The 26,777-nt window shown below is 36.9% G+C and overlaps 2 protein-coding genes across 2 annotated transcripts; both read left to right on the top strand.

The window, feature by feature from the left end:
* The first annotated feature begins 7,744 nt into the window (after nt 1–7,744).
* Nucleotides 7,745–11,505, top strand: LOC107807388 (rac-like GTP-binding protein RHO1). The gene is made up of 7 exons (XM_016631743.2): nt 7,745–8,370; nt 9,264–9,351; nt 9,501–9,610; nt 9,698–9,761; nt 10,815–10,879; nt 10,980–11,045; nt 11,121–11,505. Exons 1-7 carry the CDS (start codon nt 8,272–8,274, stop codon nt 11,220–11,222), a joined length of 594 nt encoding a protein of 197 aa, XP_016487229.1. The 5' UTR covers nt 7,745–8,271; the 3' UTR covers nt 11,223–11,505.
* Nucleotides 11,506–17,941: 6,436 nt separating this feature from the next.
* LOC107790430 (protein FREE1-like) lies at nt 17,942–23,341 on the top strand. The gene is made up of 10 exons (XM_016612360.2): nt 17,942–18,782; nt 19,264–19,350; nt 19,452–19,583; nt 20,677–20,808; nt 20,937–21,002; nt 21,100–21,210; nt 22,217–22,309; nt 22,713–22,746; nt 22,901–22,968; nt 23,104–23,341. The coding sequence occupies exons 1-10, from the start codon at nt 18,153–18,155 to the stop codon at nt 23,179–23,181; spliced, it is 1,431 nt and encodes a 476-aa protein (XP_016467846.1). The 5' UTR covers nt 17,942–18,152; the 3' UTR covers nt 23,182–23,341.
* Nucleotides 23,342–26,777: the final 3,436 nt, after the last annotated feature.

Raw genomic sequence — 26,777 nt, 5'->3', positions numbered from 1 at the left:
TTATATTTTATATAAATACACTCAAATACATTGTATATAAATACATTATTTTTTCGCTCGTCTTTTATGTATTCTGAAGGTGTGTATTTTTTTAATACATCCAAATAACACTATTTTTGTGATTTTTTGTTATTTGAATACAGGCAAATTGAATACGATGTATAATAGTGAATAACGAATATCGGTGAATTGAATATAATGTATACAGTCGAATTAAATAGAACTATATAAATCCTATTTCTTGATTTTATGTTGTTTTAATTATCTTACTGTATTTATAAATACAGTCACGTGAATACATGGAATACAACACAGTAGCAATGAAATTTTGTAGAATTGATTTTGTTGAGGTAAATTAGGAGCGATACACGCTAATTGATCTTCTTTCCATTATTAAATAGCTGGACTCTCTACTTATTAGGTGAATTTTGCAATTGTATTCATGAATACAGTAGCGTGAATACAGTCAGTAGCGGAGCCACATGCACACAAGGGTGTCAACCGACACCCCTTTGTCGGAAAATTACACTGTGTATGTGATGACCCGCCATGTCATCATGCCACATAGGCGCCATTTGGCATATATTAATGTCATGTGGAAGCTTACATAAGAAGAAGGCTAGCATTTGTGAGAAGATTCTAGAGAGGTATAGACATTTCCTTAGGAAGAACCTAGATCCTTATGGATTTGCTAGGAAAGTCCTTGGAATCTTCTAGGCTTATAGAGAATTCTAGAAAAAGCCCTTATCTTGTAAATATCAAGGAATTGTGTAATAATTAATATTTACAAACTAGCCCCTAGGAGACTAGCATATAAAGGGGGCCATTCATTTGTAATTCATCAAGCAAACAATTCAAATTCTCTCTAATACAAAGCTTCCTTTAACAATTCTCTTGTGTTCTTTCTTCCATTCTCTTAGAGATCTTGAGTGTAGTAAGGTTGACTTGACATAGCAAGAACGTGAGCAAGTTGTGTAAAATCGTGAGTGAGTTGTCAAGTGCCGCACGTGTACTTAGTTAACAACTAAGGACATGACAACGTGGTATCAGAGCAAAAGTTTTAACTAAGGGAATGGCGAACGACGGAGAAACTAACACTTCTAACACCCAAGCCAACGTCATCCAGGATGCTGCTGGCAAGAGAGGCCACAGCAAAAAGAGGAATGCCACCAACAAGAGTCAGGAGGTTCCACCTGTGGTTGTGTCAAACAAAGGGCTTACATCCCAAGAACCATCTGCCACTGAGACGAGCGAGGATGAATTGGAAGTCCTTCTAGAGGACGTTTCGCTCGGTAAAGAGTGGGTGATGAAGATGAACGCGGGGATGAACGTCGTGAAGATCTTTGGCCAACGCTTGGGGAAAGTGGAAGGCACCCTTAATGTTCTTGAGGGGTACACTCTTGAAGAGATTGGGAGTATTCGAAATGACTTGGAGGGACGTACACAGACTGAGATGGAACTAAGGCAAACCATCACTGCCTTAGAGTGCAGACTCATGGAGGCTTTGAGTACTATCGATGCTATGAAGGCAAAGATAGAGTCACTCTAGGAGCATGTCAATGCTAGCGTGACCGAGGTAGCCAGTAATGTTGTGGTGACAAGGGAGGCCAAGATCGAGGCTCCCAAACCCCCGGTATTCAAAGGTGTTCGTGATGCACGAGAAGTGGAAAATTTCCTTTGGCACTTAGAGAACTACTTCAGGCACGGCAAAGTGAGGGACACCGAGGCCAAGATCAACACTACGATATTGTACCTCTCAGAGACTGCCATGCTATGGTGGAGAAGGAAGATGGCCGACGTGGATAAAGGTCTATGTACTATTAGCACATGGGATCAGTTCAAAGCGGAGTTCAAGCGACAGTTCTTTCCAAACAATGTCTTGTACGAGGCAAGGCGCAAGTTTAGGGAATTGAAGCAAACAGGGAGCATACATAATTATGTCAAGGCGTTCACTACCCTTATGCTTCAAATCCCCAACCTGACCAATGATGACTTGTTGTTCCACTTCATGGACGGGTTGCAAAATTGGGCTAAGTAGGAGTTGCAACGCCGACAAGTCACTGATATAGACCAAGCCATAGTGGAGGCTAAATCATTGATGGATTTCAGGCATGACAAATACGACAAAGGCAATGGCAGGGAGTCAAAGGTTAATAATGTCAAAGGTGAGGGAGACCGTGGCAAAGTCAAGGAGATACAACAACAATACTCCAAGACTCAAGACTTCAAAAAGTCGAGTGGTCGTTAGGGCTACGCCGAGAAGAAGGCGCAGGTCAAGAAGAAGGGATGCTATATATGTAGAGGGCCACATGGCTTCAGGAATTGTCCTGACCTCAAGAGCCTCAGTGTTATAGTACGTGAGCGGAAGGAGCAGGCATAAGGAGAGAGTCCGGGAACCGCATAGTTGGGTATGATCGGATTATGTGGTGTTGTCACGAAGCAAGCTATCCAACCTACCAAGAATGGAAATCAGTACGTGGATCTCACCATCAACAACAAGCCCACTCGGGCAATAGTGGATACTGGAGCAACTCATAATTTCGTGACTGAGGCTTCCGCAAAGAGACTGGAATTGAAGCTTGCTCCAACTAACTCTCGCGTCAAGACCGTGAATGCCGAGATACAGAATGCTCGTAGGGTAGCTAATGGAGTTGGTGTCAAATTGGGAACTTGGAAAGGTATGACAAACTTTACCGTAACTGCTATGGATATCTTTGACATCATACTGGGGCAAGAGTTCTTTAGACATTGTCATACTTTAATCGACCCCTACCTTCAACGTTTGGTTATAGAGAGAGAAGGAGCTTGCATGGTACCTACAGTGACTATGCCACGCGAACAGATCCAAGCACAACTCTCAGCTATGCAAGTTGTCAAGGGGATCAAGAAGGGGAAGCCGACGTTCGTGGCAACCATTGCAAGTCTAGAGGAAGACAAAAAATTTCAAGAGATAGTGCCGCCTTGCATAGAGAAGTTGCTTAAAGAAAACAAAGATGTCATGCCCGAGGGTTTCCTAAGCACTTGTCGCCTAGGCGAGAGGTGGATCACAAGATTGAGTTGGATCCAGGGGCTAAGCCACCCACATTTGCCCCATATCGTATGGCACCTCCCGAGCTAGAGGATCTCAGGAAACAATTGAAGGAGCTGCTAGATGCTGGTCACATTCGCCCATCAAAGGCACCTTTTGGCGCACCAGTATTGTTCCAAAAGAAGAAGGATGGATCGTTGTGTTTGCCCATAGACTACCGAGCACTTAATAAGGTCATCGTGAAGAATAAGTACCCGATCCCGCTCATTGCTGACTTGTTCAATAGACTTGGGCAAGCCAAGTTCTTTACCAAGGTGGATCTTCGAAAGGGCTACTACCAGGTTTGCATTGCGGAAGGGGATGAGCCAAAGACAGCATGTGTGATGAGATATGGAGCCTTTGAGTGGTTGGTGATGCCCTTCGGCTTAACCAATGCACTGGCCACATTTTGCACCCTTATGAACAAGATCTTCCATCCCTACCTTGATCAGTTCGTGGTAGTCTACCTGGACGACATAGTCATCTACAACAACACCTTGGAGGAGCACATGGAGCACTTAAGGAAGGTTTTCCAAGTCTTGCGAGAGAACGAGCTATACATCAAGAGGGAGAAATGTGAGTTCGCACAATCAAAGGTGCACTTCTTGGGCCATGTCATTAGCAATGGAGAGCTACGCATGGACGAGGCTAAGGTACGTGCTATCCAAGAGTGGGAGGCACCTATAAAGGTAACTGAGTTGAGATCCTTCCTTGTCCTTGTTAACTACTATCGTCGGTTTATCAGTGGATACTCAGCAAAGGCCGCACCATTGACCGAGTTGTTAAAGAAGAACAAGCCATGGGTTTGGACGGAGCATTGTCAAAAGGTGTTTGAAGGCCTTAAGGCAGCTGTAATAGAGGATCCAGTCTTGGCATTACCTGACTTTGCCAAGACTTTTGAGGTGCACACAGATGCCTCAGACTTTGCCATTGGGGGTGTCCTGATGCAGGATAAGCATCCCATAGCATTTGAGAGCCGCAAGTTAAATGAGATGGAGCGACGTTACACGGTACAAGAGAAGGAAATGACTGCCATTGTGCATTGCCTTCGTACATGGAGACATTATCTGCTCGGGTCAAGGTTCGTGGTCAAGACTGATAATGTGGCTACTAGCTACTTTCAGACACAGAAGAAGCTCACACCAAAGCAGGCTAGGTGGCAGGATTTCTTGGTTGAGTTTGATTATGCGCTAGAGTATAAGCCAGTAAAAGGTAATGTTGTAGCTGATGCCTTGAGTCGGAAAGCCGAGCTTGCTGCAATTACTTCAGCTAGATAGGACATTAGGGAGGCTGTAAAAGAAGGCATGCAGCATGATCTAGCAGCCAAACAGCTTATCGAGTTAGCCAACAAAGGCAAGACGAGATGGTTTTGGATAGAAGACGGCCTACTACTTACCACAGGTCGGTGGGTCTACGTGTCTAAATTTGGAGACATTAGACGACAGATCATAAGGGAGAGTCATGACACAATATGGGCTGGTCATCCAGGTCAACGTCGCATCAGGGCCTTGGTTGAGTCAGTCTACTATTGGCCACGCATGCGTGACATAGAGTATTATGTGCAGACTTGTCTTGTCTGTCAACAGGACAAGGTTGAACAACAACAACCCGGAGGACTTTTGGAGCCACTACCAGTTGTAGAGCGTCCATGGGAGAGCGTAACTATGGACTTTATTACTTGCCTACCGAAGTCCGACAATTATGGTACTATTATGGTGGTCGTGGATAGATTTTCCAAATATGCCACCTTCATGCCCGCCTCACCAGGTTGCACAGCCAAGGAAGCCACCAAGCTGTTCTTTAAGAACGTGGTGAAGTATTGGGGCTTACCGAGGCATATAATCAATGATCGAGACCCCCACTTTACTGGAAACCTTTGGACAGAGTTGTTTGACATACTTGGTACGGAGCTGCACTTTTCTACTAGTTTCCACCCACAGACAGATGGACAAACAAAACGAGTCAATGCCTTACTAGAATGCTACTTGAGGCATTATGTAAGCGCGCATCAGAAAGATTGGGCAAAGCTCCTAGACATCGCCCAATTCTCTTATAACTTGCAGTGGAGTGAGTCTACTGGGCTGACACCATTTGAGTTAGCCATAGGCCAACAACCACAAACTTCACATTCATTACCAGCCGCATTTGAGGGAAAGAGTTTGGGGGCTTATCATATGGCCAAAGGATGGGAGGAGCAACTCGACACTGCTAGGTCCTACTTGGATAAGGCAGCTAAGAAGATGAAGAAGTTTGCGGACCATAAGCGGCATCCCACATACTATAGAGTTGGGGACATGGTCATGGTGAAGTTTAACCCAAGACAGTTCAAGGCACTACGGGGCATGCATCAGAATCTACTTCGCAAGTATGAGGGGCCAATTTAGATCGTCGCCAAGGTAGGCAAGATCTCATACAAGCTTGACATGCCATCGTATCTCAAGATCTACCCTATCTTCCATGCTAGCATGCTTAAGCCATATCATGAAGATAAGGATGATCCGAGTAGGGGCCAATCGAGTCGGGCGTCAATGACTATCACCGCCTCGCATGATAGGGAGATTGAGGCTATATAGATTACCAGGCCAGGCGAAAACAATGGCAAAAAGCCACAGCTATGTTCCTCGTCTATTGGAAAGGGCAATCACCAGAGGAGGCCACGTGGGAACGATATAAAAACTTGTGGCAATTCAAAGATAAGATCCAAGAGTTTATGCAGCAGCATTGCGCCGCGGTCATCGCAATATTGGGTGGGGGAGAGTGTGATGACCCGCCATGTCATCATGCCACATAGGCGCCATTTGGCATATATTAATGACATGTGGAAGCTTACATAAGAAGAAAGCTAGCATTTGTAAGAAGATTCTAGAGAGGTATAGACATTTCCTTAGGAAGAACCTAGATCCTTATGGATTTGCTAGGAAAGTCCTTGAAATATTCTAGGCTTGTAGAGAATTCTAGAAAAAGCCCTTATCTTGTAAATATCAAGGACTTGTGTAATAATTAATATTTACACACTAGCCCCTAGGAGACTAGTATATAAAGGGGCTCATTCATTTGTAATTCATCAAGCAAACAATTCAAGTTCTCTCTAATACAAAGCTTCCTTTAATAATTCTCATGTGTTCTTTCTTCCATTCTCTTAGAGATCTTGAGTGTAGTAACGCTGACTTGACATAGCAAGAACGTGAGCAAGTTGTGCAAGATCGTGAGCGAGTTGTCAAGTGTCGGACGTGTACTTTGTTAACAACTAAGGACGTGACAGTGTAGTTAGGTAATTTTAAAAAAATGCATATATACTATGTATTGACACCCCTTGATTTCTTGGTGATTTTATTCCTTTATATTTTTACTCCTCTTAATAAAAATCCTAGCTCCGCCACTGAATACAGTGAATACATTTCGGTAACAATTATTAAACATCTGGACTCCCTACTTATTAGGTGAATTCTGCGATTGTATTCATGAATGTAGTAGCGCGAACACAACAAATACAGTTCGATACTCTGTTTTAAAAGGCAGAATTGGGACTTGCCCGGGGCACGCCCTGGGGCGGAGCACTCGTAAAACGCCTCTGGACTTATGTGTGGGGCTTAGTTTCGTGAGACTTACGCCTCGATCATCGAGACTTACGCCCTGAACATGCCCAGCGCTCATCGTACTAGGCTCGCCTAATAGAACTTTATCCAATTGTGCGTACTAACCTTGCAAATCCTTAATTTTTCTTAATAAATTGTTGACTATTCAAAATTACTTTTTCCTTATTTTAAGAGTGTTTATGTCATAATTAAAATAAAAATTATTGCACCTTATTCACTAAGACTACTATGATAGTAAATTTTAAATAAATCTTTTATTTAAAAAGTATTTATTAACTTTTGTTATGTATTTATTGTATAATAGTCCATAATTTTTTTATAATTATTTTCCTAAATATTATTTTTTCACGTTTACTAGATATAATACATATTAATTTAATAGCTCAGTATTTGCTAGTAACAATTTAAAAATAATTAGTTATCATTGTATAGTATGGTGAATTATGAGTCACTTTATTAACTTGTTGAAACTTAAAAACAAATGATGCTAGAGAATCATATTTAAATTGTGAATTATATTTTTATATAAATTCTCTTTCAAATAGAAAGCATGTTAAATAAAAGTAGCATTTTAAAAATAATATAAAATTATAATATCGAAATTCTTTCAAGATTCATTACTCCTTAAGATATACATATAAGATTTCGTATTGAATACATTACTTTTGATGTTTGAGTTGTAATGACGTTGCAGCTTATTTGCATATTATGATATATGTCAAACTTTTCATATTATTTATAGTTGAATTATAATTTATAAATATTTTAAATAGATTATTTATTATAATTTTGTAATTTGTAATTATAATTTTATTTTATATTATTTTAAAATTCTTGAAATTAGTAAAATTTAAAGATTTGTGGGAATTACGCCTCATATCTCAGGGCTTACGCCTCGCCTCGTCAGAGATAAAACGTCTCGCCTCACGCCCCCGCCCTTTAAAACATTGGTTCGATAGCAACAAAATATTAGCTATAGAAAATAAATATGTATATAATAGCTATAGAAAGTTAATGATCACAAAATTATAGTGGTTTCGAAAAATTCCTCAAATAGTTACTACTATTGTTTAAGAATAATAGGTTGTCGGATTCCACAAAGCAAGGAGAAGAGGTCGTTGTTGAATGAGCTGAGGCCCACACATATGTTGCGAGAAAAGTGTTGAAGAAATAGCTAATCATAGCCATAAGCAATAACTACAACTTCGTTGTTGGTCACTCCTTGACGAACGAACGCTTCAAAGGCATTATTTCCCGGCTAAAAAAACACAGCGCACAAAATATATTACTCAATACAAAACAAACACACTCCTTGCTCTCCTCTCTGTACCATTCATTCATTCAATTTCTCTCTCTAAGATCTTCTTGATCCCTTAATTTCTCTCGTTTAACCATTTCCTCTTTACATTTTTCTTTGAGAATTCCATTTCTTGGAATTTAGGGTTAGGGTTTCCTCCTCCTTTTGTGTGTGTGTGTGATTCAAATGTGTGATTGATTGAGAGGAAATTTGGAGAGGCTAAAGGAAGCCCAGAAGCCCAATAATAATTCCATATATTTTGTTTAATAGAATCATCAGGTCTTCTGAAGAAGATCTGAGAGGAGGCAAAAATGAGCGCATCGAGGTTCATAAAGTGTGTGACGGTGGGGGATGGTGCCGTTGGCAAGACTTGTCTCTTGATTTCCTACACCAGCAATACCTTCCCCACGGTTTGTTATCACACCCAGATTACTTGTTTCTTGTTTCTTGAAATGAATTGGGTCCAAATGGGGTGAATGGGTTTTGAGGATTCGTATAGCCAATTCCAACTAATTTGGGATTGGATGTTGTTGTTGTGTTTTTATTTATTTCCAGTCTTCATTATTTGGCAGCAATATTTATTATTATAAGAATGCGGAGTATTTTGTGGTTTGGGATGGGAAAGAATGTTGCAACTATTTTTTTTGTTTTGCTTCTTTGTTCTTGCGAATTCCGTTCGGCGAATTATGATTCTTTGTTTTGCCTGAATTCATGAAAATATTGGTAAAATCATGTCGAATGTAGCTCAATCTGTTAAACTCTGCTCTTTCTAAACGAAACCGGGGTCTCTTGAATTTTGCATAGGCATGTGAATGGTTATGCCGATGCGTGTTTTTAAATTATTTCTGTATGGCTAATGTCGTCATGCTGTACTAATTGTATCTTGATCTCGACCTTTTGGAGGAAACATTTTGTGGCGTACCCTGTGTGTCATCTTTCTTTCGTGTCCTCTTTTCGGTCTGGTTATGATAATCTATGTTGCGCGGACTCTCCAAAATACTGCCGCACCCGTGTCAGATTCTTCAAAAATATACTGCTTTAGGAGAATCCGACACGCACCCGGCGATATTTTCGGAGAGTCCGAGCAACATAGATGATAATTAAGGGTGAAAATGAAGAAATTCATTGTTGTTCAACATAAACTTGATGATGTTCAAATCAGCTAGTAGTGGCTTGCAAGAATCTTTTTTCTTTAGGATTTGGTTTACGTGATCAAAACTTTGCTTTATTCTGTATATCCTATGAAGTTTTGCTGTCCTGCTTTCCCAAATTTGATTTCAAATTTTTTGTCAATGTTTGACAGGATTATGTGCCGACTGTGTTCGACAATTTCAGTGCAAATGTGGTTGTCAATGGGAGCACTGTCAATCTAGGGTTGTGGGATACTGCTGGTAACTATTTTTAACGCCATTTACCGTACTCGTCTTTTTCGCAGAAAGCTTCTGATTTGTATTTATTGTAAATGTATTCTTATGCATTTGTGGCTACTACCAATATGCTTGTTATCCATATTTATTCGATGTCATTGTACATATTGCAGGACAGGAGGATTACAATAGGTTAAGACCTCTGAGTTACCGTGGAGCTGATGTTTTCATTTTGGCATTCTCTCTCATCAGTAAAGCCAGCTATGAAAATGTTTCCAAGAAGGTGCTACACATTTCCTGTTTCTCTTTGTTATATTTTTCTATTTGTTGGTTCATGGAGACTTATTTTGCTTTATTTATTATTTTTCAGTGGATTCCTGAGTTGAAGCATTACGCCCCTGGTGTCCCTATAGTGCTTGTTGGGACAAAACTTGGTAAAAGTTCTATTAATATAATATGATCTTGGGTTTGTTTGTATATATCTTCATGAGATGATAATCAAGTGGTCTCTGTGATGTTTCCATTAATACAACGAATCTTTCAGAGCGAGCTGATCATGTCTCCGTATATGGAGTACTCTTCATCTTATATTGTAGTGCAGCTTATATCACCTAACTGGCTCTGTAATCATGTACTCAAAAATTATGATGATGAAAGAAGTCTTTGCGCACCCAAGGGGGTGGCCTAGTGGTCAATGAAGTGAGTTGAGAACCTGAGGTCCCAGGTTCGACAAAAATGCTAGGTGATTTATTTGCGTGTGTCTAAGCCTTGGTGGGTAGAGTTACCTGATACTTGTTGTTGGTGGAAGGTAGCAGATATTTCGTGCAATTAGTCGAGGTGTGCACAAGGTGACCCGGACTCCACGTTTATAAGTGAAAAAAAGGAAGTCTTTGTTGCTCTCTGAGTAGAAGGGACTTTGTTCCCTATCACCAATGCAGAGTTTTAGGAAAAGTACGGAAGAGCAAACATAAGAAAATGGAGTGTCTTTCAGGCCGTAGAAGTGGGAAATGATTGGTGGTGGGGTATGCGGGTATGTTTGTCTCCCATGTATCTTTGATAGATCTGAAAGAAACTTTTGTCTAGTGTCTACACAAGGTCGGATTAATATTGTTGAAATTGAGCTCTCTTTGCCAAAGAAAGAATCGAAACCGGAAATACAAAGGGTTTTTCATGCAAGTGTACATCTCTTATCTTTTACTGCTAATGTCTATGTTCTATATTCTTTCACTTGAAGGCTTCTGGACTGTTGTTTTTTTACTCATTCAGGTTGTTGTGATACAACTTCTTGTTTTATTTATGCTTCAAATTGCCAATTTGCTCTTTCATGAATGATATCTTCTATCTGTTAGGTGTACTCGTGTTCCAATGTTGCATTTTCCAATTTCTCGTGTCCATTTTCATCTAGTTCTTTTTGCGTTTCTTTTTCTTACTAATAGAGGGTTATTCATATATGTGATTGTCCTGCTTTCCACCTGTATTGAACTTAGATCTTCGGGATGATAAGCAATTCTTCATAGACCATCCTGGTGCTGTGCCAATTACAACTGCTCAGGTAAGCGTCATTGCAACTGTTCCTCCTTTGGAGCTGGTTTAATGGAGTATACCATATTTGTAATTTCTGTACTTAATTTAATTCTTATTTCAATGTTAAGGGTGAGGAACTGAGGAAAACGATTGGCGCACCTTCCTACATTGAATGTAGTTCAAAAACACAGGAGGTATGCTTCCTCTTAGAGCATCTTGTTTCTTGTGCTCTTTCGATGAGTATATGATATGAAATGTTCTTGCTGCAGAATGTAAAAGCAGTGTTTGATGCTGCCATTAAAGTTGTGCTCCAGCCACCCAAGGCGAAGAAAAAGAAAGGAAAGTCTCAAAGGGCCTGCTCAATTTTGTGATCAAACAGTAGAGGTACGAGGATATTCCTGGTCACAGATGGCGTTGTAATCTCTCTCCTCGTGTCTTTTTCTCTTTCCTTTTTCCAAGAGGAAGTAGGAGGTCCTTGTATTTTCTCAGTTGAAGCTACTAGTGATCTCTTGAAGTGTCAGGTGGCTTGATTTCTCTGTACTGCTGTGGTCTCTGATTATTGAGTCTCAAAAGCACCTCTATTTTGTCCTCGCTGTTTTGATTTGTTTTATGTATTAACGACTGAAAGATCAATTTAGGAAACAAATTTTCTCAGCAATGTTGTTTAGCATTTCTTACTTAGTTGTAGCTGTTCAATTTTGCCGAATCTATTTTTCCAAAGATCAATCTGATTTGCATCTGCATTTTCTGCTGATTGCAAATTCTTCTTTAAAGTATTCAGGAAAGCTCAACTTTCATATTTTTCAATTTATAATATTTGCTCTTTTAAGGTGCAACTCTGTTTCTACACTGATGAAACAGCAATACTGAGCTTGGCCCTATTATGAGACTACAATACTTAAAGTGCTCATTTCTCCTTATCATTTTTGAAGGGAAAATGAATGAAGTTTGTGAAGTTTTAAAAGCTAAAAAGATAAGATACCAATCCATGAGAGGTGATCCACTTCCTAGGTTCTTTTTCTGTACTGATTGTGGGCTACAGTTTTGAAATAGATGTCATTTTACCTCAATCTTTGTTTTTTTTTTTTTTTTTTTTTTTTTTTGTTGTTGTTGTTGTTGATCCAAATATGAAATGGGGAATACAAGCTTTGCAATGGCACGAAATAGGAGTGGCAAACGGGCGGGATGGGTCTGATATGGTTCGAGTCGAAAACGGGTAATGAAAAAAGGGATTTTTACCTATCTATACCATATATCAAACCTTATTACCCTCAATGTTTAAGGTTTGTGTTTATTACATTTAAGCATACCAAATTACCATTTCTATACCATAATTTAAATTAGGGTTATAATTAAGGGTTCATTTATATTAGTCATAATTATAGGACTATCTTCCCACTTTCTCTTTCCTTTCATCTCAACTGTTCACAACACACACAACACATTTATACTAATTGTATATCCATTTGTTCCCATATAATAAATGTTGTTAGAGCTATAAGGTCCCCCAAATTCTCAAAGAAGTGTATCAAATTTAGCTCATACAGATATAATTCGCTTGATCAGATAAAGTTTTGACAAAACTGAGTTGAACATATATTTATGGGATTTTTACCTATCTATACCATATATCAAACTTTATTACCAAAAATGTTCATAATTTATTATTTGTTCATAATTTATTATTTACCCGTGTAGTCCACACTTTTACTACAAATTATATACCAATCCAAAAATAGGTAGATTTTGCCATAAAAAATGCGCTAAAATGAAGGCACCAGATCTGCGTGTGATTCTGTCAACATCAAATTAGAATTGCTGCGTTATTCTCTCCTTCCTCAACAGAAAGAGATCTCTCTTCTCTCACTCAACTACAATTCTCAAAAAACGCAAGCTACTGAAGCTCCAGTAATCAAACGAAAAGGAGATTTCTGTTCTTCATCTTCATCTTCATCTGTTCTTCCATATATTTTCCACCATTGATAGCCATTAAAAAGCTTAAAAGCTTTGAATTCAAATTTGGGTTTTCAAAAATCATTATTTGTTTGGATTGGGTGTTGTTGTAAATAATTCGGAATATGTTTAGGAGTTTATATCTCATTTTTGAGGGGTTTTGGTGAAGATTAGACTTGGTTTTGACTGAATTTTAGATTGAAACTCGAAGAAGAAGAAGAAGAAGAAGAAGAAGAAGAAGAAGAAGAAGAAGAAGAAGAATATTTGTTTGGATTGGGTGTTGTTGTAAATAATTCGGAATATGTTTAGGAGTTTATATCTCATTTTTGAGGGGTTTTGGTGAAGATTAGACTTGGTTTTGACTGAATTTTAGATTGAAACTCGAAGAAGAAGAAGAAGAAGAAGAAGAAGAAGAAGAAGAAGAAGAAGAAGAAGAAGAAGAAGAAGAAGAAGAAATTGTAGATAAATTGTAGATAACGTATTTCCAGAAATTGTAGATAAATTGTAGTTAAATTGTAGAATTGTAGATATATTGTAGATAAATTGTAGATAAATTGTAGATAAATTGTAGATAAATTGTAGATGAATTGTAGATTGGGAAGACTAAAACTTCTACAAATCTTCTACAATTATGTCGAAAATGCCAATTATGCTACAATTGAAATGAGAATTTGGATATTAAAATTCAATGTATCTATTTTGTAGATATCTTGTAGATAAATTGTAGATTATTTGTATTCTGATTGTAGATGCATTATTTTCTGTTTTCACAAATCCAAAACGACTAAAGCTTCTACAAAATCTTCTGCAAAAAACAGTCTACAATTTATCTACAATTTTTCCAATTTGACTACAAAATATCTACAAATTCTGGAAATATGTTTTGCAAGAATGACCACACCACACATGTCGTTTATTTTAGAAAGATTCTGAAGGCTACGTATGCCAAACTGCTTTAATAGGTGGTTGGGGGGGGGGACCCCTCCAATCACCAATTGTTGAGCCAAGCAAATTAAGACGCTTTCTTAATACCAGAAGCTATTTTTTGTTTGTGCTCTTTCTTTGTGACTTTACCCCCCAACCATACAGCTACACCTTATTACGCATGTCTTGACTACTTTTATATATGGATCTTTTTATCCGTCATGATTTTGGGTGAAATCCCTAAAGCTTATGTTTTTTAAATTCATTTGATTGAAATGTCATCTTTTAAGCTTAGAGGGTCAAATAGGCGAGTTGTATTTAATCTAAACAATTTGTAGAAGTTTTTAGTCTTCCCAATCTACAATTCATCTACAATTTATCTACAATTTATCTACAATTTAACTACAATTTATCTACAATTTCTGGAAATACGCCTTCTTCTTCTTCTTCTTCTTCTTCTTCTTCTTCTTCTTCTTCTTCTTCTTCTTCTTCTTCTTCTTCTTCGAGTTTCAATCTAAAATTCAGTCAAAACCAAGTCTAATCTTCACCAAAACCCCTCAAAATTGAGATATAAACTCCTAAACATATTCCGAATTATTTACAACAATACCCAATCCAAACAAATAATGATTTCTGAAAACCCAAATTTGAATTCAAAGCTTTTAAGCTTTTTAATGGCTATCAATGGTGGAAAATATATGGAAGAACAGATGAAGATGAAGATGAAGAACAGAAATCTCCTTTTCGTTTGAATACTGGAGCTTCAGTAGCTTGTGTTTTTTGAGAATTGTAGTTGAGTGAGAGAAGAGAGATCTCTTTCTGTTGAGGAAAGAGAGAATTACGCAACAATTCTAATTTGATGTTGACAGAATCACACGCAGATCTGGTGCCTTCATTTTAGCGCATTTTTTATGGCAAAATCTACCTATTTTTGGATTGGTATATAATTTGTAGTAAAAGTGTGGACTACACGGGTAAATAACAAATTATGAACATTTTTGGTAATAAAGTTTGATATATGGTATAGATAGGTAAAAATCCCATGAAAAAATGGATAAATTATCCGGCCCGAGCCATATTTAATACGGATAAAAAACGGGTTAACCGGCGGATAATATGGGTAATCATATTATCCATGACTTCTTGCATATGATCACTTTTGGAGGAATTCTTAGTCTCCCTAACTTGAGGAACCTAATTTGAGGTTTTACAAATGTAAAAGTTAGACCCATTGATTATCCATTTTTTAAATGGATAATATGGTTCTGGTCCATATTTGACCCGTTTTCTAAAAGTTTATTATTTAACCTATTTTTGAGTGGATAATATGGGTAGTTAACTGTTTTCTTTGAACCATTTTGCCACCACGAGCACGAAGTAACAAAAATGGATTGTTGTTAATAGAGTTCAATGTGTCACACTCCAATAATGTATCTTTACGATCAGAAAATGTGATTCTGATGATATTTTTTTTAAGAAGGTGGGTATGGCTGATTTAACATGCTGTCTCCACGTCTAGTAGACTGAGTGATGTTTCATGATAAAAAAGATAAGAAGAAAAAGATGGAAAAGTTGGAGTTGGAGGCACATATATTTGTTATGTTAAAAGAGTCCATATATAAAGACGAAATTTGAAATTAACCTACTAGGTGAAGTATCAGCTTTTGCCATATATTACAAGCGCTCTTCTTCCTCCTCCTTCATGTTCATGCTGAACACATTAGGGGTGGGCATATATCCGGTAAAACCGATAACCCGAACCGTTAATTTTTTATTGGGTTATTAGTATTGGGTTATTGGGTTAACGGTTCGGTAACGGGTTAATTTTTTTTTATTGGGTTATCGATTCGGGCTCGGTTTGCATTTTTGTTATTGGGTAAAAACCGATAACCCAATAAGAATGATGTAATTTACTAATTTACCCTTAAGTATATACTAGGGTTATTTATTTTCCTAATTCTCTCTTCACTCTTCAGTCTTCAGTCGTTTGTCTCTCAGTTCTCATTCTTGTTTCCGTCGCAGCCCCCAAGAGTCAAGACGCAAGACTCACCACCAGTTCTCCGCCAGACATCAGTAGATACTGCACAGAAGTGGTAGCGTGCTTTTGTTAAGAAACAACAAAAGTTGGCAGTTTACACGTTCTGGCAGTTTGATTTCTTTGTTTTATATATTGCAAATTTTTTTAGTTGTTTTATCTTATCGGGTAAATCGATAATCGAACCGATAACGATATATAACTGATTAACCGATAACCGATAACCAATATCTTATCGGTTTGGTTATCGGGTTATGATATTTGTAAATCGATAACCGATAGGCAAAACCGATAATGTTCAAAACCAAACCGAACCGACCGATGTCCACCCCTAGAACACATTAGTCATACCTTTGTATGCAGCATCAGCTTGCATTCTAGCAAGAATACAAGTTAAGAGTAAAAAGAAGGGCATATCACATGATAAATAAAGTAGAAAGCTAAAACCATCCAAATAGATGATTTATGAGCAAACTTCAAACCACGTCAGTAAGGTTGAATTCGCACCACGAACTTTCCACAATTGTTTAAAGTTGTAGTATAAGAAATTGAACTACCTATAGGATATTTTATGCGTAAGGTTGAATCTACACAAGTTTAATTTGTAACTTTATACGATGGTATAAATCTGCAGAAGAAACCTTTTATGAGCAAATTAACACATGACCGGTCTAAAGTTGCCTGGAAGATTGAATTCACATACTTGTCCACCTCCAAGGCGGTACTTCCCATTCTTCCGATTATTTGCAAAATTGTTAAAACAGGAACACGATCTAAACAATGGCCTCAAAAGGGGCTAATATGAGAAAATCAGCCGATATTGGTAGGAGAGCAAGTCCACATTGAATGCACCAAACATAATTTTGGGAAAACTATATTGTATTGCGGCTTCTAAAAATACTAATAGCTAGTGAAATATATATTTTTTGTATATTGACGTATAATACATTTATTTTATACATATTTGGCAAAATTAATTTATATATTTGACTAGAGAATGCAATAATTTTTGGTGGACCGGCCAAATAAAGGAATTTTTACCTAGCTATACTATATTAAAAAATTATTTACCTATGTTCTCTATGTTCTACAGTTTTTAATAAGTATATATCTAGGTTTTTCTTACAAATTGTATACAATGCTCCTTGAAAGACTCCCCAATATTAGTACCTACAATTAATGGATTCAATTACATCCTTTCCTTTTTTCCCCTCTTCATCTCTCTCCTTTTTTTTTTTACATCAAAATCCTTTAATCTACGGCCAGAATCTCCATCTTCTTTCTTCCCACCATTACCGACAACTTTATATTATTAAAAAATATAATTGTCTTTGAATTGTATCAGATACATCAATGCCTAAAATATAATTGTATCATACTTGTATCACAATTGTATCTAACTTGTATCTGGTACATTAATACCCAAAATAATATATGGTACGATACTAATAAATTAATATATAATTATCATACTTGTGATACAAATTGTGAAATTTGGCACGAACTCACAACTGCTCGTAACAATATATAATAAATATACAATTATCATACATTTCTAATATAATTTCTGCAACAATTATGATACATATACAATTATAATACAATCACGATATATTTCTGAAAAATTGTGATACAATTATGATTTCCACCTTCTTCAAGTTTCAATCACAACTCTACACTAAAAATTTAATATAATTGTATTAGTATTGTATCGAGTATTGTTTTGGATATTGATGTATCATATACAAGTCACATACAATAAAAAATTTAGAAATAAAGAAAACAAGATTCAAAACTTACCCACAATTTGATTCTAGAGCAATATTCCGAATTTTGTATGCATTGTATCAATAAGAAATAAAGATTTTGGGTGATTAGTAAGAAAGAGAGAAATTGAGTTTGAAAATGTTTGGAAAAGGGAAAGAATTAGAAATTTTGAAGGGGGAGAGTATAAAAATAAAAGAGAGATTTTAGGTGATTATTAAGAAAGAGAGGAAAAAGAAACAGAATCTTAAATGTACGGAGGTTATTGAAAATGGGGAGTGAGTGAGGAATCTTGAATTTTTTTTTTTAATGATTTTGTATATAACTTATAAATATGAATATGCAAAGTAATTAATAAAGAGCATGTAATTAATAAAGAGCCTAAATAAAAGTGATAAATGTGTTTTTATTATAGTACAGCTATTTCCAAACCCTCTTCCTTCCCACCTCTTTCCTTTCTCTGTCGCCATGTCAACTAACTTTTAACTTCCCTTTCACTCCACATTTCTTCTCCCCCCCAATTCACCATCTCCTCATATTTCCTCCTCTCTTTTCCCCATTTCTTTAAACCCTAAATTAATCTCCATCAAAATCCTTCTCTTCTCCGATCAGTAATTCTCCAAACATGCATAACAACGACGTTAACTCTTCCTATTTCCAATATTACCAACCTCTTATTCCTAGCTCTACTCCGTCCGATCATCCGTACAATCCTGCCGCCGTTCCCGTCCAGTACGCTTCAGCTCCTCCGGTGCCGTCCGACTACTCCTCTGCCTATTCTCACGGCTCCGCCGATCATCGCCCAACTGCAAACCCTATCACCCAATCGTCAACTCAACACCAATCTTACAATTATTACCCTTATGATCAAAATCAAGCGTCTCTCAGTTACGATTATAGTACACCTAATTACAGTTCATCATATTCGTCTGCTCCTCATTCAATCGAAAATAATGGCTCATACGGAGAACAAGGTTTTTATGATTCTGGTGTTTATAAATATAATGGTAGGAACGAGGAATCTTACAGGGAAAGTCGATCCGAGTCGAATATGGGGGTGATGTTTGATGATTATGGTAGGCCTATCAATATTCAAAATGGGAGGGAGAATCAAGGACACGCGAGTAGTCGTCAAGTTGTGAAAGCAACTCCGAAGATGGAGGAGCAACAGGATGTTGCAGCTGGTGTGTTGAAGTTTCGCGTCAAGCTTTTATCAGAAGGCGTAGGTCAGAGCGACATGGATGTGCTTTGTCAGGTTAGAATGTAGCATTATTGGTCTTTGCAGATATTTCATGAGCTTCAAAAGGGGAAATAATTGCATTTTGAAGTATTAATTTGGCATGCTTTAATCAGAGTCGGCTATATGGATCCTCTGTATCTAGTATTTAGGAACTCATTATAATTTAACTATTTTTATGCTGACTACAGAGGTTGAGTCCAGAATTTAATGCTTATAGGTTTCTACAACGACCTCAAATTAATATAATAATAAATGACTTCATAGTCAATTATTTATAGATATTTAGTGGATTTCTTAATACATACATTGTGCTTGGCAAAAGCTACTGGGTTCCATGAACCCATAGATAATATTGTAGATCCCCCTCTGGCTGACTATTAGCTTACTCCCTATTTTTTGGGACTGGCTATGCTTGGCCTGCTTATCACTGTTAGTTTATTTATTAACCATTTCGTTAATTACATTTTCTAAGTTTCGCATTGAAATTCACATTCAGATTGGTCTAGATGGGATTCACATACTTGATCCTACTATGAGCCGAACTCTGAGAATATATTTATTTGAGAATGTGACAAAATGGGAGGTAAGTTTGTCATTTTGATTGTATTAGTTCCGGTATATGTTATTTCATTTGCATACAAGATGCTTGTGGAATAAGTTCATTTATTATCCTTTCTCTGTCAGGTATTGGATTCATGTATATTTGCATTTTGGGCCAAAAGCTCTGTTGACGTGGAACCTAGACGTATCAGGCTGAAATCAAATAGCTATACAGTGAACAATATCCTTGACACTGTTACAGCAGCAAGTATTCAGGTTAAGAGATCTCTTCACTCTTCAAAATTGATTTGTTCGTATCGATAAATGTCTTTGTTGAGATAGCTGCATATAATTTTAAGCCCTAGAGCTGTGGAATGTGTCGAGTTACACAAGTTGTAGTCTTCTTTATCTGGCTTACAACAACAAACAACAGCGACCCAGTATAATCCCACTAGTGGGGTCTGGGGAGGGTAGTATGTACGCAGACCTTACCTCTACCCCGATGGGGTTTTCTTTATCTGGCGTAACATCCTTTTTTCGTTTGACGTAAAAATAATCTGAGTAAGGGATATCTGACCTGTTTACTTACTGGTGTTAGAATTTATATATTTTTCTCAGGGCGTGTAGTTCATGCTAAACTAAAACCGAAATTCATAGGCATATTGGTGATTTTTTCCCACTCTATGACTCTGGAGAAAGATAACACGTGTCTATCCAATAAGTGAGGAATTTACAAACTTCCTTTAGTTTCTTTTTCCCATCATGGAAGATGTATAGTATTAGGGGTTATCAGTCATTTCTGCTACAGGAAGTCTTAATTCATTTCTGCTACAGGAAGTCTTAGTTCAGATCAGTGGCATTGGAAAGAGCCATCACTAATTTTTTGTTTTTTTTTTTGTTTTTGTTTTTGTTTTTTTAAGGGTGTAGAAATTGTACTTTTCATGTTATATTGGGTTGGTCCTGCACGTCGAATGGATTAATATGGAGGTTATGATTTTTAGCGGGTTTGGTTAGTTATATTAGGTTTTATCATGTATTCACACAACAGTAGACTGAAGACCTCTAGTTGCATTGGTTGGTCCTTCTAAGAATGCTTAATTATTTTATTCGGTTATTATTTAACTGTGTATGGCTGCCACTGTAAGGAACTATGAGCTCAATGGATCAATTATTCTCCCTATTTCCTCCATATCAAGTTTAGTTGGTGTTTCTGCTCTTCTCCGGATACTTTTCACTTAAACTATACTATACAACTGAAATTGGATTTTATCATCATTTCCTTGCTTTCAACAAGATATCTAGGTACAATGCTCCTCTAGATACTCGACTAGTCATAACCATGTACACATGCTTTTATTATGGAATTCAGATTAAGGAGATGGGTGAGAATGATAAACCTTCAGATTCAATCAAGGGATCTGAGCAAGCTGCTGAGAAGAAGAAAGGCTTTGTTGACTTGATGAAGTTGATGAGGCCACTCAATGAAGAGAAAGATTTCTGGGTTAGATTTATGATCATCTGTTGCATTAATTTAGTGGTCGTGATTTTCATCTTTTTTCTGTTGAATCAACTACTGCAAGTAACTCTTAACAAATTCTTGGCTTTGTTTTGCCTAATAATTCTCTACAGGTTCCTGATGAAGCAGTTCGCAAGTGCACTGGCTGTAGGACAGATTTTAGTGCTTTCAATAGAAAGGTACACATTATTTTGAACAGTGGTGTAAATGTCACATTTTCGTATTGTCTGTTTTTAACTTTTTAAATCTCATATGTCTTCTTTAAATCTGTGTCAGCACCACTGCAGGAATTGTGGGGATATTTTCTGTGACAAGTGCACGCAAGGTAGAGTTGCCCTCACTGCTGATGAAGATGCTCTGCCAGTTCGAGTTTGTGACCGATGCATGGTATGCCCATTTAAAATAAAGGTTAATTACAGGTTTATGGTTTTCTTTATTAAGATGTTAAATGTGACTTTATTTTCATTTAATGAGATGTTAAATGTGACTTTAATTGTTAATCTGGGATGGTCTAAAGCAACACAAGTGCAAAGCTTAGTGTCGGGGAACATGTACAACTAGTTGTACAAATTAGCCACGAACTAGATCTGATAGTGTGATGTGATAGGAGAGCAAACTGAATGAAGAACCCTGAAACCTTGTGGACTAGGTGTAGGTGACAATGATTTGGGAAAAGGGGGACATAAGGAAAACAAGGAATTCAATGGAGCTCATTTCTTATGTTTTGGGGGATAAAGAAAGATGAAGTGGTTTAATGCCATGGGCAGCTGCAAAGAGCGTTTCCACTTCAAAAGCTGCTAAAGGTTTTGATCACTACAAATTCTGCAAAAATCTCGACTAAATATAGAAAAGAATGGATTCCAATATTTATCAAAAAGAAAATTGGAGATCTAATGCTTCAATTACATAGTTCAGCGAATTAAAGAAATGGAGCAAGATAGAGGCACTGCGAGTGTTCCATCTATTTAGAAACGTCAGAGAACTTAGTTTGTGATTATTCTGAACAGAAAGCTGCTGTTGCTTATTAAAGATACTACCACCTGGGAACTTTCATTGCTTGCATACGATCACATGTTACCCTAGGACTATTAATTATTTGCTTTTTCGTTATTGTATCTTCTATCATCTGACTAAAGAATAAGACAATTCCTTAACGAGGGCGTTAAACCTTTCAACAATCTAATGAAGTTCTGGATCTTAATATCTGATGGTTACTGTATTCGAGAGATTTTCCAGTCTTTCATGACAGTGCCTTTCAATGTTTTACGTTCTTTTATCTGTTATTTTGTTCAACATGACAGTGCCTTTCAATTTGTTGATCTTTTATATCACAATAGTCTTGAAGCAGTACTTTCACAAGATGTAACAAGATTGAACTTTCCCTATTTTGCAGGCAGAGGTAACTCAGAGACTCAGCAATTCAAAGGAAGCAATGACGAAAGTTGCTCCGTTACGAAGTCATGAGGACCTTACAAGAAAACTCAAGGTGACTGCTGACTTCTGAGATTCTTTAAATTACTCATCATTACTGTTCAAAATTGTTTTGTTTAGATAGGTTATTGGAAGTGTATCTTGAAAATTAATACTGCTTAGCTTATGTCCACAATTATGGAAGTTATATTACTTTTAAGAATTTTGAGATGAACTGTTGGATAAGTGAATTGGAGAGAAGATATAAGAAACAGAAAATAATAATCTTTGCTACTTTAAATTTGTGATGTGCTTTATAAAGCTTCTCGTTAAGGTTGGCACAATTTATTTCAATGATTATGAAGTATCTTTGCTGTAATGTTTCATTTTCATTCTATTCTTGGACAATGTTTCCCTGAATTTTAACTTTTCATCTTCGTCAGCATATACTAATTTCTACTGTTGAAATTCATAAACAGGAGGAGATGTACAAGAAGCGCAAGATTTCAGCAGGTAGTACCCATCGTTGAAACAGTTTCTTATTTAATTCGCTTCAAAATACACATACGTTTATGATTGCCATCTGGAATTGGCATGCAAACCTTTCTATGGTTACTGCAAGTTGGAGAATTTTTTCCCTTGGAGCTGATGAATCTATCATTTTCAGGACTTAGTTCTCAAGGATCTAGGAGGATGAGAGAGGTGGAATGTCCAACCTGCACAGTCCATTTGCAGGTTCAGTACCATAGACCATGCTTTTCTCCCTCTCTTCTTATGTTTGTGCCTGTTCTTGAAAACCTTTTCGATACTGTTAAACCCCAAGAATATCCTGTACCTGTGGATAAATTTTATATGGATTTGAGTTTGCAGGTTGAAGTGCCAGCTTCTGGATCAGAAACGATAGAGTGCAGCGTCTGCCAGCATCCATTCCTTGTTAATGCTCATTGATCTGCAGAGTTTCCTTTTGTAATATTCCTGTACTAAAAGCCATTTTGATTGTCCTTTAACTTTATACCCACAGTTCTCAAAGAGTATCACGCTCTTTACTGTGTAATATTTGTATTATACTCTTTTTCCCTAATGTATATTACAAAAAGGGTTACAGTTATATCATCTGTATTGCACTTGACTTGATTTGGGAAGTAACCTTAGATAATGGTTTGTTGATAGATGCGCAAGGGGCATAAATTAAATTACTGAGTTAATTGTACAATTCATATTTGTTCCTTGTAATCTTATCAACTCTCTATACTTGGATCGATCATTGGTAGCCTTTATGAGTAGCATGGACAGCATGAAGTTCAGATAGATCAAAACTCTAAACCCAATTGACTTGCCGGAAGAGCAACACCTAAGCCAAGATCTCCAACCAGAAAAGAGAAAAATAATCAGGAATTAATGAACAATAAGATCCAATTTTAGAGGGGTCTATTAAAGAATTTAACTCCTAATTTGGATCGTATACAATGAGAAGTTTCGGTGGTTTCTTATTTTCCTAACAAAATTTGACTCAATCACTGCTATATATCTCAAGAAAATGCCTACCTGGTGAGAGTAGAGTTGGAGATGTATTTAAGATCACTTTAATTTTATATCCCCTTAGACATTCTAAAATGACATGGAAATAAATTAGGGCTTCTTTCATTTTTGGCTGGCGGCTCAAAATAATTACAGGCGGCAGCGCAAAAAAAATAAAATTGTTATGTATATGAAATATATATTATTATGTGTATATTTATGATAAGTGAAGTGTTCACTTTCAGCCTGAGCATTTGCCATCACGAATCATCTTGATTACTGCTTTATCATATTTGGATTCGTTACTTCATCTTCTTTTAGTGGAGGTTTTAAAAAAAAAAAAAAGTGTTAGCGGAGGTTTTCAAATAGATAGCTTCGACAAGTGAGGCTTGCTCAGTTGGTAAAAGCACCTCCACCTACGACCGTTAGGTCTTGGGTTCGAGTCACTATGGAGGGGAAGTGTGAAAACACTATAGATCCTCCTAATTTGGGAGCAGTGAATGATTTAACTATCATTAACAGAAGAAATTGAGTACTCTATTTATTAGGTTTTGCAAAATTGATTTTCCGCAAAGCATATATTAATAGTGTTTGTAATTACTTCTTCACAAGTATTCTTTTTAACTAACATTAATGCTTACTAAATTGTGCTTAATCAAAACAAAAAAATAATTCTTGAATTTGAAATGGAAGAAGGATGAAAGATAAAATCAGAAAAAAATAAAATAAAGAAAATTCGTCCACTTGATCAGCAATAAACCCAAAAAAGAGAAAAGATTTTTGTGTATGAACCTATGAAAACAAAAAAGAAAGGAAGGAGGTAGCAGAGAAAGGAAAAAGAGGATCTATTTTCCAGATAGGGGGTTATGAAAGTTGTATCGAGGAAGATGACTATAAAAAAAGATTTCTTTTAGAAGACATGATTTAAAAATTTAAAAGTGAAAAAGCTGAATTTTTACTTTAATTCAAAATGAAAGGGTATTGGCTCTCTTTTTATATTTAGACGTGTTTTATGTTGGGGTGTTTGGATCAAGTTTCGGGTTTAAATTAACCGAACCTGGTAATAGAAAAAAGGCGGGTTATTTGAATTTGATGAAGCCATGTGACAGTCCTTTAACGGCAGGGTTCCGAATAGCCAAATAGTATAACCAATAATTTTAAACTATTTTTGAAAGTACAAAGATATGTTTAACCTTTTTCCATTCGGTAATATGGGTTAAATTCATTTAAACCCAATCCAAACTACACCGAAACAAATTAAAAGGAGATAATCAGATTTGACTTTCAGTATCAATCTCTACAACAACAACAACAACAAATCCAGTTTGATTCAAGCAGGTGGAGTCTGGGGAGGGTAGTCTGTACGCAGACCTTACCCCTACCTAATACAGGTAGAGATGTTATTTCCAATAGACCCTCGGCTCAGGAAGGGCAAGAAGAAGAGAAGTAAAGCAAGGAAAGAAGAAAGATGGAAGATAAAAGAAAAAGGGAAAGATAAAGGATAAATGATATCAAATAATAACAACAGGGAATACAATACATGAGGCGAACAAAATCACATACCGTAATAAATATCTAAGAATATGAAGGGACATGCATGCTACTTAGACTATGGGTGAACAACTATAAACTACCTACTAACCTTCTACCTTAATCCTCGACCTCCACACCCTCCTATCAAGGGTCATGTCCTCAGTGAGTTGAAGCAGTGTCATGTCCTGCCTAATCACCTCTCTCCAATACTTCTTAGGCCTACCTCGACCTCTTCTCAAACTCTTCATGGCCAACCTCTCACACCTCCTAACAGGTGCATCAATGTTTCTTCTCTTAACATGTTTGAACCATCTCAGCCTCGACTCCCGCATCTTGTCCTTCATGGAGGCTACTCCCACTCTGTCCCGGGTAGCTTCATTCTTAATCATATCTCTCCTGGTACACCCACACATCATCTCAACATCCTTATCTCTGCTACTCTCATCTTCTGCACGTGAGAGTTCTTGATTGGCCAATACCCAGCCCCATACAGCATAGCCGGTCGAACCATCACTCGATAAAACTTACCCTTAACTCTTAGCGGCACATTCCTATCACACAAAACACCAGAAGCGAGCCTCCACTTCATCCATCCTGCTCCAATGCGATGCGCGACATCTTCGTCAATCTCCTCGTTACCCTAGATAATCGACCTGAGATACTTAAAACTCGCTCTCTTGGGGATAACTTGAGCATCAAGTGTAACCTTTATGTCTGCATCATGGGTCCCGTTACTGAACTTGCACTCCAAGTATTCTATCTTGGTTCTGCTCAGTTTGAAATCTTTAGACTCCAAGGTCTGTCTCCAAACCTCCAACCTCGCGTTAACTCCGCTACCGTCTCGTCAATCAACACTATATCATTAACAAATATCATGTACCAAGGCACCTCCCCTTGGATGCATCAATATCTACACTACACGTCAAACCAAGAATATTGTTATCCTATAATGGAGCAGAATTTTCCTTTTACTTAAATTTGGATGAACTAATATCATCTTATATAATACACGCATCCGAATAACCCAATATAGGGATTTACATATCAAAAAAGGAAGAAATTAACTCCTAGCATATGTTGTTAAAGTTTAAAAGTACTAATGTTTACCCGTAAAATAGTATAATTGAATTTTGTAACGTGGTTTATAGACACGTGAATTAAATTGATGTGAAAAATAAAATAGTAAAGAGCAACAACAAGTAAAATAAGAGTAATTAAAAAAAACAAGCCTGAGTTTCAAAATATTCCCACCAGAATAAAAAATAATTAGAAAATCTCGAGAATACTTATATAAAGCTTAAAAGAACGAAAGAAAGAATGCTAGTCTTTTCCTATTAGGATTTCTTGATATCAAAGCCTATATTTATACTAGAGGTAGGGATACATGATTACAAAGTATATCCTCTTAATTAACAATATTATTGCTATAATAAAAGGTAATTAAAAAGTGATTAAAAAATAATAAAGGGTAACAAAGACTGATAAAGGCTGGA

Source organism: Nicotiana tabacum, chromosome 3 (genome assembly GCF_000715075.1).
Source record: "Nicotiana tabacum cultivar K326 chromosome 3, ASM71507v2, whole genome shotgun sequence".
NCBI lineage: Eukaryota > Viridiplantae > Streptophyta > Magnoliopsida > Solanales > Solanaceae > Nicotiana > Nicotiana tabacum.
This window is presented reverse-complemented; position numbering and strand designations above follow the sequence as displayed.

Excerpts from the sequence above, each read along its gene's own strand:
- LOC107807388 (XM_016631743.2), top strand. The coding sequence starts at position 8,272 with ATGAGCGCATCGAGGTTCATAAAGTGTGTGACGGTGGGGGATGGTGCC. Across the intron at positions 9,352-9,500 it reads AGGGTTGTGGGATACTGCTG|GACAGGAGGATTACAATAGG; the intron begins GTAACTATTTTT and ends TACATATTGCAG. Across the intron at positions 11,046-11,120 it reads GTAGTTCAAAAACACAGGAG|AATGTAAAAGCAGTGTTTGA; the intron begins GTATGCTTCCTC and ends TTCTTGCTGCAG.
- LOC107790430 (XM_016612360.2), top strand. The coding sequence starts at position 18,153 with ATGCATAACAACGACGTTAACTCTTCCTATTTCCAATATTACCAACCT. Across the intron at positions 19,584-20,676 it reads TTACAGCAGCAAGTATTCAG|ATTAAGGAGATGGGTGAGAA; the intron begins GTTAAGAGATCT and ends TATGGAATTCAG. Across the intron at positions 21,211-22,216 it reads GAGTTTGTGACCGATGCATG|GCAGAGGTAACTCAGAGACT; the intron begins GTATGCCCATTT and ends CCTATTTTGCAG.